Genomic DNA, 14,669 nt, shown 5'->3' on the forward strand with positions numbered 1-14,669 from the left:
TATCACTATTTTCACTACTCACTATTATCACGTTGCTCATTGTCCCTTTTCGGCCTTTAATCAGTATCCTTCCCCTGCTTGTTTCAGTGGACTACATCGTCATGCAGTTTGGCCGTGTTTCAGACAATGTCTTCTCCATGGATTACAGCTTCCCGCTGTGTGCTCTTCAGGCCTTTGCCATCACACTGTCCTCCTTTGACGGCAAACTGGCGTGTGAATAAGTACCACTGCATGGGTGATGATTTCATACGGCTTTGTTATTTATGTCCAGTCCATATCACCGGTTAGTCTCATGTCATCTGCTCATTATTAATTGGAAACTTAAGTGTTCATTAAGAAGTGTCTGCTTTTATTATTTCCTAATATTAGGAATATTAGTAGACGGTTACTAAAATGTGTCCATCAATAATTTAAAAACAAAATATTTAAAATTCAATAAATACATTTCAAAATGAATTTATAATTATGAGATGTTTTTAGTATATTTTTTAAATTTTCCATAAATAACATCAAAGACATTCTAAAAATACAAATGGCTGGATTTTCTTTTTTTTGTCAAGTCTAGTCAAATCAAGTCAAGGATTCTGTATTGTCACAGTTAATCTATAAGAAGCTTACTTTGTATACATGCTTGTATACTTAGCAGCCAGATGCTTATAAATGCAAACAGCCTGATCCTCCAAACAGCGAATCATGGAGCTGCAGCTGAAGACATACAGTACAGGGTCAGGAGGTTCACTTAGAGTTTGATTAAGTATTATGCCTAACTTAAAATATTTTGAACAAAGCATGATCGTTAGTACCAGACATGCTGGTTCCAGGCAGTCAGAAACAGGCACCATACTGGAATTTTCACACAGTATAGTGTCTAAAGCAGGGGTCACCAACCTTTTTGAAACTGAGAGCTACTTCACGGGTACTGAGCCATACGAAGGGCTACCAGTTTGATGCACTCTTCTTAAATAACAAATTTGCTCAGTTTACTTTAGTTACAGTCATGGGAAAAAATTAGGACACCCCATTAAATGTTTAGTTCTTTATTAAGAAATAACATATTACTATTAAATCTTCCTTAATGCTAACAGGAAAGATACAAGTGCAGTAAAATTGATGTACAGAGATGTTTTTCTGAATGCAGAACTAGTCAACCCTTAAAGCAGTTCTGGAGGAGTTTGCTTCACTTTTACAGTTTTAAATGAGAAATTATCAACCAACAGAATTGTAAACCTTATTATAAACTTTGTTAAAAACTTCAGGCTTTGTGCTCCCCTAACTGAAGCTACTGTACTGTTATAATTTCTTTTCCAAATCCCCAAAAGACAGGTTCTGTATTTCATATGATTGTATTGTATATACTGTTGTATTTATATTATTAACATTGCTGGCCTTTCTCTCTGACTGGGCTCGATTAACTAAATCATAATATCACCATACTCATGTTCACAGATTAATGCATATAGACACAGATGAATCCACGTTGACCTTGTGAAACAGTGAGAACAAATTTGTTCACATAAAATTTTGCATGCTACAGTGCTACCTCTTTTGCCTTTTAACAAATGAAATACATATTTATAATGGTTCTCCAACATAGCATTACTTTTGTTCAAGTTATAAAAAAGAATAACAATACAATTCACTTTTTCCAATGACCAAAGGCACAATTTCAGTGTGCTTGCAACAGATAATAATTCTCAATCAGGTCTATTGTTAAACACTGCAATAATTTGATTAGAAAGTATATAATTTTTCAAAAGGGTGCAATCAAATTTCCAATAAGCTTGCATTAAATTTCCAATAAGACATAAAAATCATTCTGCAATTTGGATCTTAGCAAAGAGATATTGCAGTAATTAGTTAAAGCAAAGGCTGATATGAGACAGATGGAGGCAGGATTTGTCATGTTCACTCAAATGAGCTATTATTCTATACTTAGCATTTATTCTATACTTAAGCATGGTTGTATTATTTTCCTTTGGTGGGGAGCATGCAAAATGTCTAATCATTTAAATTTAATATAGAAATTATAAACAGTTTGATCCAAAAGTGGAGGTGATATCTGGACTATGATGGGTCTAGGTACTCATCTTGGGATATGATAAAATCATCCCTAAAAATCACATATAGTGAGTTTATACTAGGTTTATATAGGTTTGTATAGTGGATTTCCTTTTTCCAACATATGAGGATATTGATGTTGAATATTCTTGAGTTTATTGTTTAAAAATAACACTCCCCACAGGCCAGTAACTTTCATCATCATATCTGTAATTCACTTTGTGTTTATATCATGTTCGTATTTTTCTGTCAAAAAAAATTATATTGTCCTGTTTTAGGAAGACATTAAAGGCCTCATTCATATTCACAGCACTGAGTTATGATAACTTACATCTGTTTGGCAAAATGCTGACCAAATACATCACTAAGAGAATGGTTAGCTGACAAATCATTTAAAAACAGTGTGAGGCATGTTTTTGCATGCAATGCAGTTATATTTTTAATAATTAAAATCATAGCCAGCAGTAATGCTGATTCCCTCCTGAATCTTTTACTTTTGTTTAGTTCCATTAGTGGGCTTTGCATGTAGATAAGCATTTTCTAGGCAGATGCTATTTGCACAAAAGTGTCAGCATCCAATGATGCTACATTATTATTATTATTATTATACCTTTTATATTTGTATCCCATTTTGCCGCCTTCAGCCGCTGAAGTGACGTGCTACTATGCAAATAGTTTTTATGCTTTTTGTGGAACTAGGGGGTGGGGACTCAGGAGACCAAGAGTAAACAGGCCAGCAGATGGCTAGATGCTATTTGGACCTGGGTGCAAATAGACAATCCGTTCATTCTATTATTTTTGAGTGTAAATATACTCATGCTCTTCAGAATACCTATGTGGGACACAGCAAAATCATTGTGGGAATCTGAGGTTTAAGGTTTTTATTAATCAATTCGGACAAAAAAAATGTAAGAGAAGATACACATAGACAGCATAATCCATGTGTGCTTCTCTCCCATCTTCGAACGCCCGTTAAATGCTCCTGATTTATTGTGTATGTAATAGTTCATTGGAAAGTGTCATGTCAGAAGGAAAGGGAAGGAGTAAGCAATCCAGGTGCAGCCCTTGTACCTAGACAAACTGTAAGGGACTTTATTGGAGAAGCCAAACAATTAACAAATGCGGACCAACTCGGAGCACCGATGATAAAAGCAATGATGACAGAACTGGGGACCATGTTAAGGGTAGGCATATACATACAGCGATAACTAGGTGAGGTGGACACCAGCAAGAGAACAGATGAGGCATCAGGCACCACGGCACAGTGGCCTAGGGGGTCAAAACTGTAGACATGGAGGTCAATGATTCTGGCACTGGCAAAGCTGCATCCTCTGGGCCTGGTGCTGGAGACTCAAGCTAATTGGCCTCCTCTGGGCCTGGAGTCAGGTGCTACACATGTAGCAGCTGGGGAGTCAGGCACTAGTGAAGCAAGTGGAACTATAGGCAAAATGTTACACACTGGTGGCAGAGCAGCACCTTCCAAACTGGTCACCAGTGACCTGGATGGAGCTTTTTCTTCTGGACTGGGTGCAGGAGGCTCAGGTGGAGTTCCACCTCCAGGCTTTGACCCTGGCAGAAAGCAGGCACTCTCTCGACCAGGAACTGGAGATGTGTGCTTAATAAGGATGGGGAACTGGAGATACAGACTCAATCAGGACTGGGAACTGGAGACGCAGGTTTAGTAAGGACCGGGAACTGAATAAGGCTGAATAAGGATTGGGAACTGGAGATGCGTGCTCAAGAAGGACTGGGAACTGGAGACGCAGGCTCAGTAAGGACCAGGAACTGGAGATGCGTGCTCAAGAAGGATCGGGAACTGGAGACGCAGGCTCAGTAAGGACCAGGAACTGTAGATGTGGGCTCAATAACACCGGAGACTGGAGACATGGGCTCAAAAAGTATTGGGAACTGGAGACATGGGTTCAATAAGGATCAAGAATTGGAGACACAGGCTCAGTAAGGATAGGGAACTGGAGACGCGGGTTCAATAAGGATAGGAAACTGGAGACATGGGCTCAATAAGGACCGGGAACTGGAGACACAGGCTCAATAAGGACCGGGAACTGGAGATGCGGGGTCAATAAGGACCGGGAACTGGAGATGTGGGCTCAATAAGGACTGGGAACTGGAGACACAGGCTCAATAAGGACTGGGAACTGGAGGCACGGGCTCAAAAAGGACTGGGAACTGGAGACACGGGCTCAATAAGGACTGGGAACTGGAGACACGGGCTCAATAAGGACTGGGAACTGGAGACGCGGGGTCAATAAGGACCGGGAACTGGAGATGCGGGGTCAATAAGGACTGGGAACTGGAGACACGGGCTCAATAAGGACTGGGAACTGGAGGCACGGGCTCAAAAAGGACTGGGAACTGGAGACACGGGCTCAATAAGGACTGGGAACTGGAGGCACAGGCTCAAAAAGGACTGGGAACTGGAGACACGGGCTCAATAAGGACTGGGAACTGGAGACGCGGGGTCAATAAGGACTGGGAACTGGAGACACGGGCTCAATAAGGACTGGGAACTGGAGGCACAGGCTCAAAAAGGACTGGGAACTGGAGACACGGGCTCAATAAGGACTGGGAACTGGAGACGCGGGGTCAATAAGGACCGGGAACTGGAGATGTGGGCTCAATAAGGACCGGGAACTGGAGATGTGGGCTCAATAAGGACTGGGAACTGGAGATGTGGGCTCAATAAGGACTGGGGTCCTCAGGACCTGTATGAATTATAGTACATAAAATCAGGAATACTAAAAGCACTGTACAAAGCAAATTTTACCATTACATGGAAATTGATATTAAAAATCTGTGAGTTATATTAATGCTTATGTCCCTCTCTGGATCATTTCTGCCAAAGGTTTCCCTTTGGCTGTGTAAACTGTCAAATAGCCAAGTCCGAATAAAGTGGATATGCCTATCACAATGATGTATGTGTCACGCCCCGCTGGTGAACCGGCAATGTGAGGCAGCAACCCCGACCAATACCGGGACTCCACGTTAGATATAAGCCCGAAGACACCACAGCCCGGTGCGAGGTATTGTAGATGAACTTACACATTCTTTATAACCTACTGCTGAACTGAATGACGGGTCAGACATCCAATATTGCAACTGTACAGTACTCAGTAACCAACAGAACCTTAGTTATTTTAATTAACATGTTTTTTCAGTGTTTATCACCACTAGCATGTTTGATTGTGCACATGGGCATGAACAACCATTTACTGAAAAAACGTGTTTATTAAAATAACTAAGGCTTTATTCTGTCAAAGTTTTAAAAAATATGTTTTTGCTGCTTGCTGCTAAATGCTGCTTAGTAGTTCCTATCCGGGGCTGCTCCCCAGAGACCGCGGGCAAGGCCGGGAACAATCTCCCGACATAATCATGTTGCGGGAATATGATACCCCGAGCCCAATGCTCGCCGGCTTGCATTGTGACCATATGGGGTTTAGCTGTGTTACGTTGATTGGCGGCGGTTCCGATGGGTCGGACTCCTTGCGGGTTCTGTTTGTGTGAAGTCTGCAAAAAATAAGGAGCGTGGGGCGGGTCGCTAGGTTCTGTAATACCTTTTTGTTAGAGAGCACCTACTGTTGGATAGAGAGAATGACACCTGGCGAGTCTGTACATTAATAAACACATGTAATGTATTTGATTCCTTTAAATACCAATGACCCCGTTTTGCCAGTATATGCTGCACCGTATATGGTATGGCGACTGGCTGCCACGTTGTTTCACCACGCGACACCCTGAAAACAGCTTGCCTTATCGATCACGAAACATTAGCTAACAGGACTGGGGCCCGTTCCCTGCTGCAAACTTTAGCTACCTGGCCCATGGTGTGTGTGGTGTTCATCTTGCTTCTAAAGTTAAGGTTAGATTTTTATACTAATCTAAAATAACACATTTTTGTTTGCCTATTCAACAAATACATCTAAAGTTTTTATACCTTTAAACCTTAACAGAAGCTGAAAGGGTTAGGCTATGTACACTTTTTGACAGGGATTATGCTGAGTCTATATACGGATCCACAGTGTCCAGAGCTACTGATCCTAGCAAACGCTCCAGCTGTCTCTCAGAATCATCAAGTCTCTCAGCTAACAGAGGCAGCCGCACAATTAGCGGCAAAAAGGGCTGAAATTGAAATGGAAGCTGCTATTGATGCAAAAACGTCAACAACTAAAAAAACTGGAAAACCAAAGAGACATTGAGGTCATAGAAGCCAAGCTTAAAGTGTATGCTGAGGAGGAGTCAAAGGAGCACAGGGACAGATGTAGATCAGTATGCAGTGAAGAGATTGCTCCTTGTCCACCTGCCCCCTGCACTGGCTGTGAGAATGTTCCAAAAGGTGAGACAGCTCTAGCTCAAGTGATACAGGAGACAATGGTCCTCACACGACTTCCACTTCCAGATCCCACTATATTCTATGGTGATCCATTGAAGTTTACTGAGTGGAGCACAAGCTTCAAAGCACTTACTGTATAGAGCGTCGTTGCTCAAACGCAGCAGATAAATTGTTTTATCTGAAAAGGTACATCGGTGGGGAAGCAAAGCTTGCTCTGGAAGGCAGCTTCTATAGAAAAGATGAAGAAGCCTAGAAACAAGCATGGGATAAACTGAATAGAAGGTATGGCCACTCATTTGTGGTGCAGCACGCATTTAGAGAAAAGCTTAATAAATGGATTGGTTCTAAAGAGTACATTAAGAGTATGGGGACTTTCTGCAAGCATGCAGTGATGCCATGCCTCATGTCAAGGGTCTGCAGATACTAAATGATTGTGAAGAAAATCAGAAAATGCTAATCAAGCTTCCAGGTTGGGTTACTTCAAGATGGAACCGTTATGTCACAGAACAGCTGGACCAAGGCAAAGATTATCCCAGTCTTACAGACTTTGCTTGTCTCCAAAGAAGTGTGTATAGCGTGCAATCTAGTGTCATCTCTGTATGCTTTAAAGCCCTCTGAAGAAAAGCCAACAAGAGAGACAAAGCGTGCAAAAGCAGATGCATTTGCCGTCAACGTAAAGGCCAAATCCAACAAAGTGGATAAAATCAAATTAAAAGACGCTGATAAACTGAAGAAAGAGAAAACACAAGTAAACAATCGTAATCCTGTGGTGTGTACCTTCTGTAGAGAAAACCACTCTATACACAAATGTCAAAAATTAATGGAAAGGTCTGTTGAAGAAAGGACACACAGAGCAGTAACACATTAATTGATCTGGAGTTCTGTGGAAAGTTGCAAACCACAATGGAACCAGTAAAACTCAGACTCTCTACAACGATGGGAAGAGACTCTGTTGTGAAGAGTCAGTGGACTAGAGGGTATTTCTCAGATATCTTTATTGACCTATCCAGCCTATGCAACAGATTTTATACCTCTTGAACATGCACACATTCCCACCTGTGAAACAGCCAACGAGTGGAAACACGTTTCAGTCATATCTCATGAAGTGCCTCCGCTGATGGATTGTAGTGTAGGACTTCTAATTGGTTATGACTGCTTTAGAGCTCTGGTACCATGACAGGTAATCACAGGAGGTAATTATGAGCCTTATGCTATTAAGACAGACCTAGGTTAGAGCATTGTTGGAAGTTCACAAAAGAGAGTAAACTCCAAGCAGGTGACAGGTCTGTGCCATCATATATCTATCAGAGAGCTACCACCCATGACCCCGATGGCTGTCATTAAGGCCCTTGAGTCTGAGGAGCATATCTCTGGAAGATATTAAATTCCTACACATTCTGAAAGAAGGAATCAAGGAGAATGAGCAGGGCCACCTGGAGATGCCCCTTCCTTTCAGAGTACGTCCTCAGCTACCAGACAATAAGAATCTTGCTCTAGTGCGACTGAAGCATCTGAAGAGGAGATTTGAAAGAGATCCTAAGTTCAAGTAGGATTATGTGAGGTTCATGGAAGGTGTCCTCCAAGTTGGTGATGCAGAGAAAGCTGACAACCAACCGGAAGCGGGAAATGCGTGGTATATTCTACATCAGGGTGTTTAGCACCCCAAAAAGCCTGACAAAATCAAAGTGGTTTTTGATTGTTCTGCAAAGTACGAGGGTGTTTCCTTAAATGATCATCTGCTGACGGGACCAGATCTTATGAATGAACTGATCAGAGCGCTCTGTAGATTTCATAAACATGCAATTGCAGTCATGGGTGACATTGAGAAAATGTTTCGCAGGTTTCGTGTTAGCAAAAATAACAGAGATTTTCTAAGATTTCTGTGGTGGGGACCTGCAGCTGATAGGTTGGTGCTGAGTGATGGCTGAGTGATGGTTGATTGGCTAGCAGGCTGTACTGGTCGACAGCTCATGGATTAGCATTAGCATCCGCTGCCTGTACCAGATCACTATACTCTTGATCCTTGTCAATGTGAGGTTTTTTAAAGTAATGTTTATTAGAATTCCGTTTCATAGCTGCTGCTGCTACTCATCAAAAGGATTACAGAGAAAAAAATATTTGAAAAAGCAAGCAAACAACTAGCTGGACATAAGAAAGTGCCCACATCCCAACATCGATTAGAAATGTATTAATCAAATAGTAGGCTGGGAATAATCATGATTAATCACAAGTTAAAACTTTTCATATTTACTTAACATCCTAATACCTATGCATCTTTTGGACAGACCTAGGCCCAGCAGGCCCATCCATTGGCTATGTCCATGCAACATATCATGCAAAAAAAGAGAATCTTTTGAACAGTAGATTAGCTATAGGCTGACTGACCCTGCATTGTGACCCCTAAGCACTTACCTGTATATTGTTACAAATGCCTGACTCAGGGCACTGTAACATGGAAGGGGAGACCACACATAGATTGCAGTAATCAAATAATATTTATTAAAAATGACTAGTTTAACAACTGAAATTAAGTCCAAATTAATGTTAAATATGTAAACAAATAACATAAAGCAAGCAAGACAATGCTGAGAAGGGCAGTGACAAACATAAAAGTAAGATCCAAAAGGGTGCTGGAGACAAGGAGATATGGCAGTTCCCCCTCAGCCAGGAGTTAAAGCTGCTTTTTCAAAGCTACAAACAAGGAAGTAGTTAATTCAGGACTCCTGTCCCAGCACCATCCGCAAGAGACACAGGTACCACACAAAGAGGAAGTTCCAGGCAAGGCTACAACAATATGTATCTGTGTGTGTCTCATGGAGAGCAGGATGGGCTAGACATGGGGTCTTCAGCCTCCTTGTAGCGTCTCCCTTTGGCCTTGACAAAAAAAACCACGAACATAAATAAAGGCTATTTCTTAATTCATTTTTATTCATACTATTATTATAAGTTTATTTTGTTGCGCAGTTATCCTGGAGTTTGAGTTGATACTATCTAATTTTTAAAAAGCTATTTTTAATTTATAATTTTTCAACAAAAATATACGTCACATCAACGTCAACAGCCGTCGCCTTTACCTGCTGGCGGCCTTTGGAGTGTGCGAACCCTGCAATAGCCTAACCATGAAAATATCCCAAAAAAGAAACGTTTCGGAAGAAAATAGAGTGTTTAATTCAGTGTGGACATATATATTTGCATTCACCGCCAACGACGCTGGCTTACCTGTGTGCTTGATATGTGGCGAGAAAATATCGAACAACAAAAAATGTAATGTTGAAAGACATTTTCAAAACAAGCACTTAGCATTCGCTGAAAAAAACCCAACCGAAGATGAGTGAAAGAGAGCAATTTCGGAACTGCTACGAAAAGCTGAAGAGAGCAAACTGTCTTTCAAGAAATGGATCAGCTCTCCACAGTCAACTAGCACTGCTAGTTTTGTGGCAGCTCTGGAAATCGTAAAGAGGTGGAAGCCGTTCACAGACGGAGAATATATGAAAGAATCGTTCATAAAAATATCAGAGCATCGATTCTCCGACTTTAAAAACAAACGGGAAATTATTCAGAAAATTAGAGAAATGCCTCTCTCCGCAAAGACCATCAGAGACAGGACCATTAAAATGGCAGAAAACATCAGCAGTAAGCAAATTGATGACATCAATTCAGCTCAAGCATTTTCAATTGCCTGTGATGAGTCAAGTGATGTAAACGATGTTGAGCAGTCAGCACTGTTATGCAAATATGTCAACTCTGATGGGCCGCAGGAAGAACTGATTGAACTCATACCGCTAAAGGGCCAAACACGAGGGCAGGACATTTGTGAGACTGTTTTGAGTTGTCTAGAAGTGAAAGGAATAAACACCACTCACCTGGTGTCAGCTTTCTCCATCGGCCATGGACTATGGCACTTCTGGTTGATGCCGTTCGGCCTGTGTAATGCCCCGGCAATGATGAAGAGAGCACCCTGGAGGTCCCCAGCAGATGAAGTCAATAGGACCACGTGATCCGCAAGAAGCAGCGACACAATCCTGATGCCACCAAACTGGACACCACACCCTCAACACCTTGGCTGCAACATTGCTCAAAAAGTTGCCCTGCATATTATCACCTTAATGTCCAACAAGGCTCACATGATGGACGGTGGCCTGCTGTCCCGTGCACAGGTGGAGAATGACATATTGAGCAGCTTGGTTTTGTGGTGTGTAGATCTGTAGGAGGAGGAACACTTCAAACTCATCTGTACTGAAGTCATGCTCCACTCTGCTTTCACCCAACAGCCACCTGGCTTCTGCTCTGGCTGGTTGCTGCCAGAGAGTCAATCAGTGTGAGGAATTGTGGGGCAGGTGGCCTGGAGCACTTCTTCGTCAGTTTGCCCAAAGCTGTGCCAGCTTCACAACTACCCACCAATTCATATTAGGTGGAGAACTGGTGTGTGTACAGGGATGTGTTACAGTAGCCTATCAGAAGGATTCAGTTCATCAATACAGATCAAATATACTTTAGCAAATATACCCTTAATATTAATTTTAATATGGGAAGACTGGGTGGGTTTCTATAGGGATTTAATGGGGCTGTAAGGATTGCTCCTTACAGCCCCATTAAGTAGTTGAACAGAACCATATGACCAGGGAATGCAAGGAAAGAGGGAAAAAGAGAGCTGAGACAGGCTTAACAAAACCAATGATGGGTAAGAGAGACAAACGAAAGAAAGTCATGTGGCACCAGTGGGGTATCTGATCAAGCCTGATAAATGAAAATCCCAGCTCATTTTGATAAGTATCGTTATATTGATAGGCATTTTGATTCCAGTACTGGGGCTGATCTTATTACCTGTTCGTGGTAATTTACACTTTTGAAATAGCTGGTTCTATAGCAGGCTAACTCCAAAGCTTAGGTTTGCTTTGTATCAAGGAAGACCCACATGGCAGAAACAAAATGTTGTGTTTATATCCAAGCAAGAAAGGTTATTTAACAAACATTCATTTAATGAACACAAGGGTGTGCGGACAAACGGGGCCGCGGAGAACACCGCTCTCTTTTTACCTTATTTTTATGAAGTCATTGCTCATATCAACAATTAGCTACTCATGGCTGCTATAGAAACCTGTGCTCATGCACAATGAAGGCATTAACAGGCTTGGCTTGAGTGAACATTGACAAGATGTGGCTGCATCATTTTAATGGGATATATATATATATATATACACACGAACAAATTTGTTGGTACCCTTACAGCTCATTGAAGCAATGCTACATTTTTCCTGAAAAGTGATTCAATTAAAAAATGTATACCTGTATGCATTTAGTATGTGATAGAGTAAAATTGTAATTAAATTGTGAAAAGAAATGATTTGTTGTTTATTTTACAAAGACATGCTAAAATAGTATGGACAGATTTGTTGGTATCCCTAAAGAGACTATTTATCCTTGCATTATAGTCATGTTTCAAACTAAGTGTTCAACCTTAATTAGTATCACAGGTGCCTTCAAGCTATTCATCAGTCATTCACTGTATTTAAAAGGAAAGAATATGCTGCTCTGTTATTTGGTATCATTGCGTACACCAGACTGAACATGGACCAGAGAAAACAAGGGAGAGAGCTGTCTGAGGAGCACAGAAAGAAAATTATAGATAACCATGTTAAAGGTAAAGGCTATAAGACCATCTTCAAGCAGCTTTATTTTCCTGTGAACACAGTTGCCAAGATTATTATAAAGTATATGGTTCATGGGACTGTAGCCAACTTCCCAGGATGTGGACGCAAAAAGAAATGCAACCCCAGGTTGATTAGAAGGTTAGTGTGGATGGTAGAAAAAGAACCAAGGAAATCAAGCTGAACTCCAAGGTCAAGCTATGTCACTGTCTGATCACACCATCCATCGCATTTTGAACAATAATGGGCTCCATGGAAGAAGACCCAGGGCGGCTCCACTATTGACAGAAAAGCATAAAAAAGCCAGAGTGGAATTCACCAAAATGCATGTTGACAAGCCCCAAAGTTTCTGGGAGAATGTCCTTTGGACTGATGAGACAAAACTGAAGCTTTTTGGCCAGTCACATCAGCTTTCTGTTTACAGAAGGAAAAATGAAACTTTAAAAGAAAAGAACACCATACCTACTGTGAAACCTGGAAGAGGCTCTGTGTTGTTTTTAGGGCTGCTTTGCTGCATCTGGCTCTCCATGTTCTTTTCTTTTAAAGATTCATCTTTGAATCTGTGTAGGGCACAATGAAGTCTCAAGACTACTGTTTCATGTTTCCGAGTGTTTTCAACCCAAATAAATCCCACATTTCCCGCCTCCACGGCTTATGTCCTGCTTCCCCAGTCCGTGCCCCGGCGATCACGACAGAATGACTGGACTCCACAAGAAGACGCCTCCCCACACTGAGGAACAGAGGTGTAAAAAGTACTCATAAATGTTACTCAAGTGAAAGTACAAGTAATGAGTGAAAGTTTTACTCAATTAAAAGTAAAAGTATTCAGCCAGAATCACACTTGAGTAAAAGTAAAAAAGTACCGCATTAAAATTGTACTTGAGTATTAAAAAAGTAAAAGCAAGAATGAAAACTAGAGATTCTTGTTTACGTTTTTAATCTTTAAAAACATGAAGTGAATGAACCACATACAAGGTTTTATCCTGCTTTAGAACTGTTTAGAACTGTTAACCATTTAATTATACGACAAGGCACACATAATGCAAATATGCAACATGCTACTCAAAGGATGCATTTCATCTTGTATGAATCCTTACTAATACCGCTAAAAGAAAAAAATTCACTAAGGTACGGCCACGGGTGCTCTTGACCCTGTGGCTGATTTTGGGCTGCGTTCGCTACTGAATCATGTTCTTCCTCCATTTTCTTCCACTGATTGAATGTTATAATTTCTCTAATTTCCAAGTCAAGGTGCTGTGCATTGTGGTGATTGATGCAATATTACGTCACTTCCAAAGGACCAATGAACATGTCTGACTAATTTCATAGAATGTGAAAACGAATCTCATTGGCACAATGAATAACATTTTAATTAAACTGGGATTCAGCGCAATTCAATTGGTTTGTTAGCAAGGGAAAATAGAATGAAGTGATCTCCAAAAATGAGTATTTTAAAATGATTTACTTTTTGACTGTAAATAAAATTGTAAGGAGTAAAAAGTACTTTTTTTTCTTTAAAAATGTAATTAAGTAAAAGTAAAAGTATTCATTTTTAATTGCACTCAAGTAAAGTAAAAATCCCCAAAAATAATACTTACAGTACTCAAGTACTTTACACCTCTGCTGAGGAAGAATACCTTGAGTTAACAGACGAGGTGATCTACTGGCTCCAGTAGCCCGAGGCTCGTCTGCCCACTGCTTCGTCTGCGCCTGAGGCCCATCTGCCCGCTGCTTCATCTGTGCCTGAGGCCCATCTGCCCGCTGCTTCGTCTGCGCCTGAGGCCCATCTGCCCGCTGCTTCGTCTGCGCCTGAGGCCCATCTGCCCGCTGCTTCATCTGTGCCTGAGGCCCATCTGCCCGCTGCTTCGTCTGCGTGTGAGACACTGGCCAGGCAATTCTTCGCCCTTTAGGGTCTATACTGGCGGGTGAGGGGGATCTGGCGGTGCAGGACTCCCCAGTGGCTGCCCCACATGTTTCATTATTTCATGCAGTTTATAACTGCATTTAGGTACCTGTATTAATTCCTTTTTTCTGTTACTAAATTTATTTACAAAAACATTAAAATCCACTAAAATCCACTTTGGTGATTATTAGAGGCAAAAGCAAAGACAGCTTTGTCCAGGAGATGAAAAAACAAACAATTCCAATAATAACTGGAAAAGAAGCTGTCAGAACAACAATGTATTTCCTACCCCCATCTCTAATCCCCACTCCTCCCACACCCCCAGCCTCTACAATTTCTAGAAGTACTGGATGGATCACCTGCAAATGTAAAAACCAGTAAATGTGTTATATTGCCAAAAGTATTGGGACACCCCTCCAAATCATTGAATTCAGGTGTTACAATCATTTCCATAGCCACAGGTTTATGAAATCAAACACCTAGTCATACAGACTGCTTCTACAAACATTTGCAAAAGAACTTGTCGCTCTCAGGAGCTCAGTGAATTCAAGCATGGTATCGTGATAGGATGCCACCTGTGCAATAAGTCCATTCGTGAAATTTCCTCGCTACTAAATATTCCATGGTCAACTGTTAGTGGTATTATAACAAAGTGGAGGCAATTGGGAACAGCAGCAACTCAGCCATGAAGTGGTAGGCCACGTAAAATCAG

At 41.2% G+C, this 14,669-nt stretch overlaps 1 protein-coding gene across 3 annotated transcripts in view; it reads left to right on the plus strand.

Annotated features, from left to right (window-relative positions):
- Nucleotides 1–4,867, plus strand: part of LOC111850824 (tubby-related protein 3) — a 28,010-nt gene extending 23,143 nt beyond the window's left edge. For all 3 annotated transcript variants that reach the window (XM_072703291.1, XM_072703290.1, XM_023825122.2), the window contains exon 14: nt 88–4,867. In XM_072703291.1, coding sequence (XP_072559392.1) covers nt 88–221 — 134 coding nt within the window. In that variant the 3' untranslated portion in view covers nt 222–4,867. The remainder of the gene's footprint in view (nt 1–87) is intronic.
- The last annotated feature ends 9,802 nt before the right edge of the window (nt 4,868–14,669 follow it).

The sequence above is a fragment of the Paramormyrops kingsleyae genome, chromosome 20 (genome assembly GCF_048594095.1).
Source record: "Paramormyrops kingsleyae isolate MSU_618 chromosome 20, PKINGS_0.4, whole genome shotgun sequence".
Taxonomy (NCBI): domain Eukaryota; kingdom Metazoa; phylum Chordata; class Actinopteri; order Osteoglossiformes; family Mormyridae; genus Paramormyrops; species Paramormyrops kingsleyae.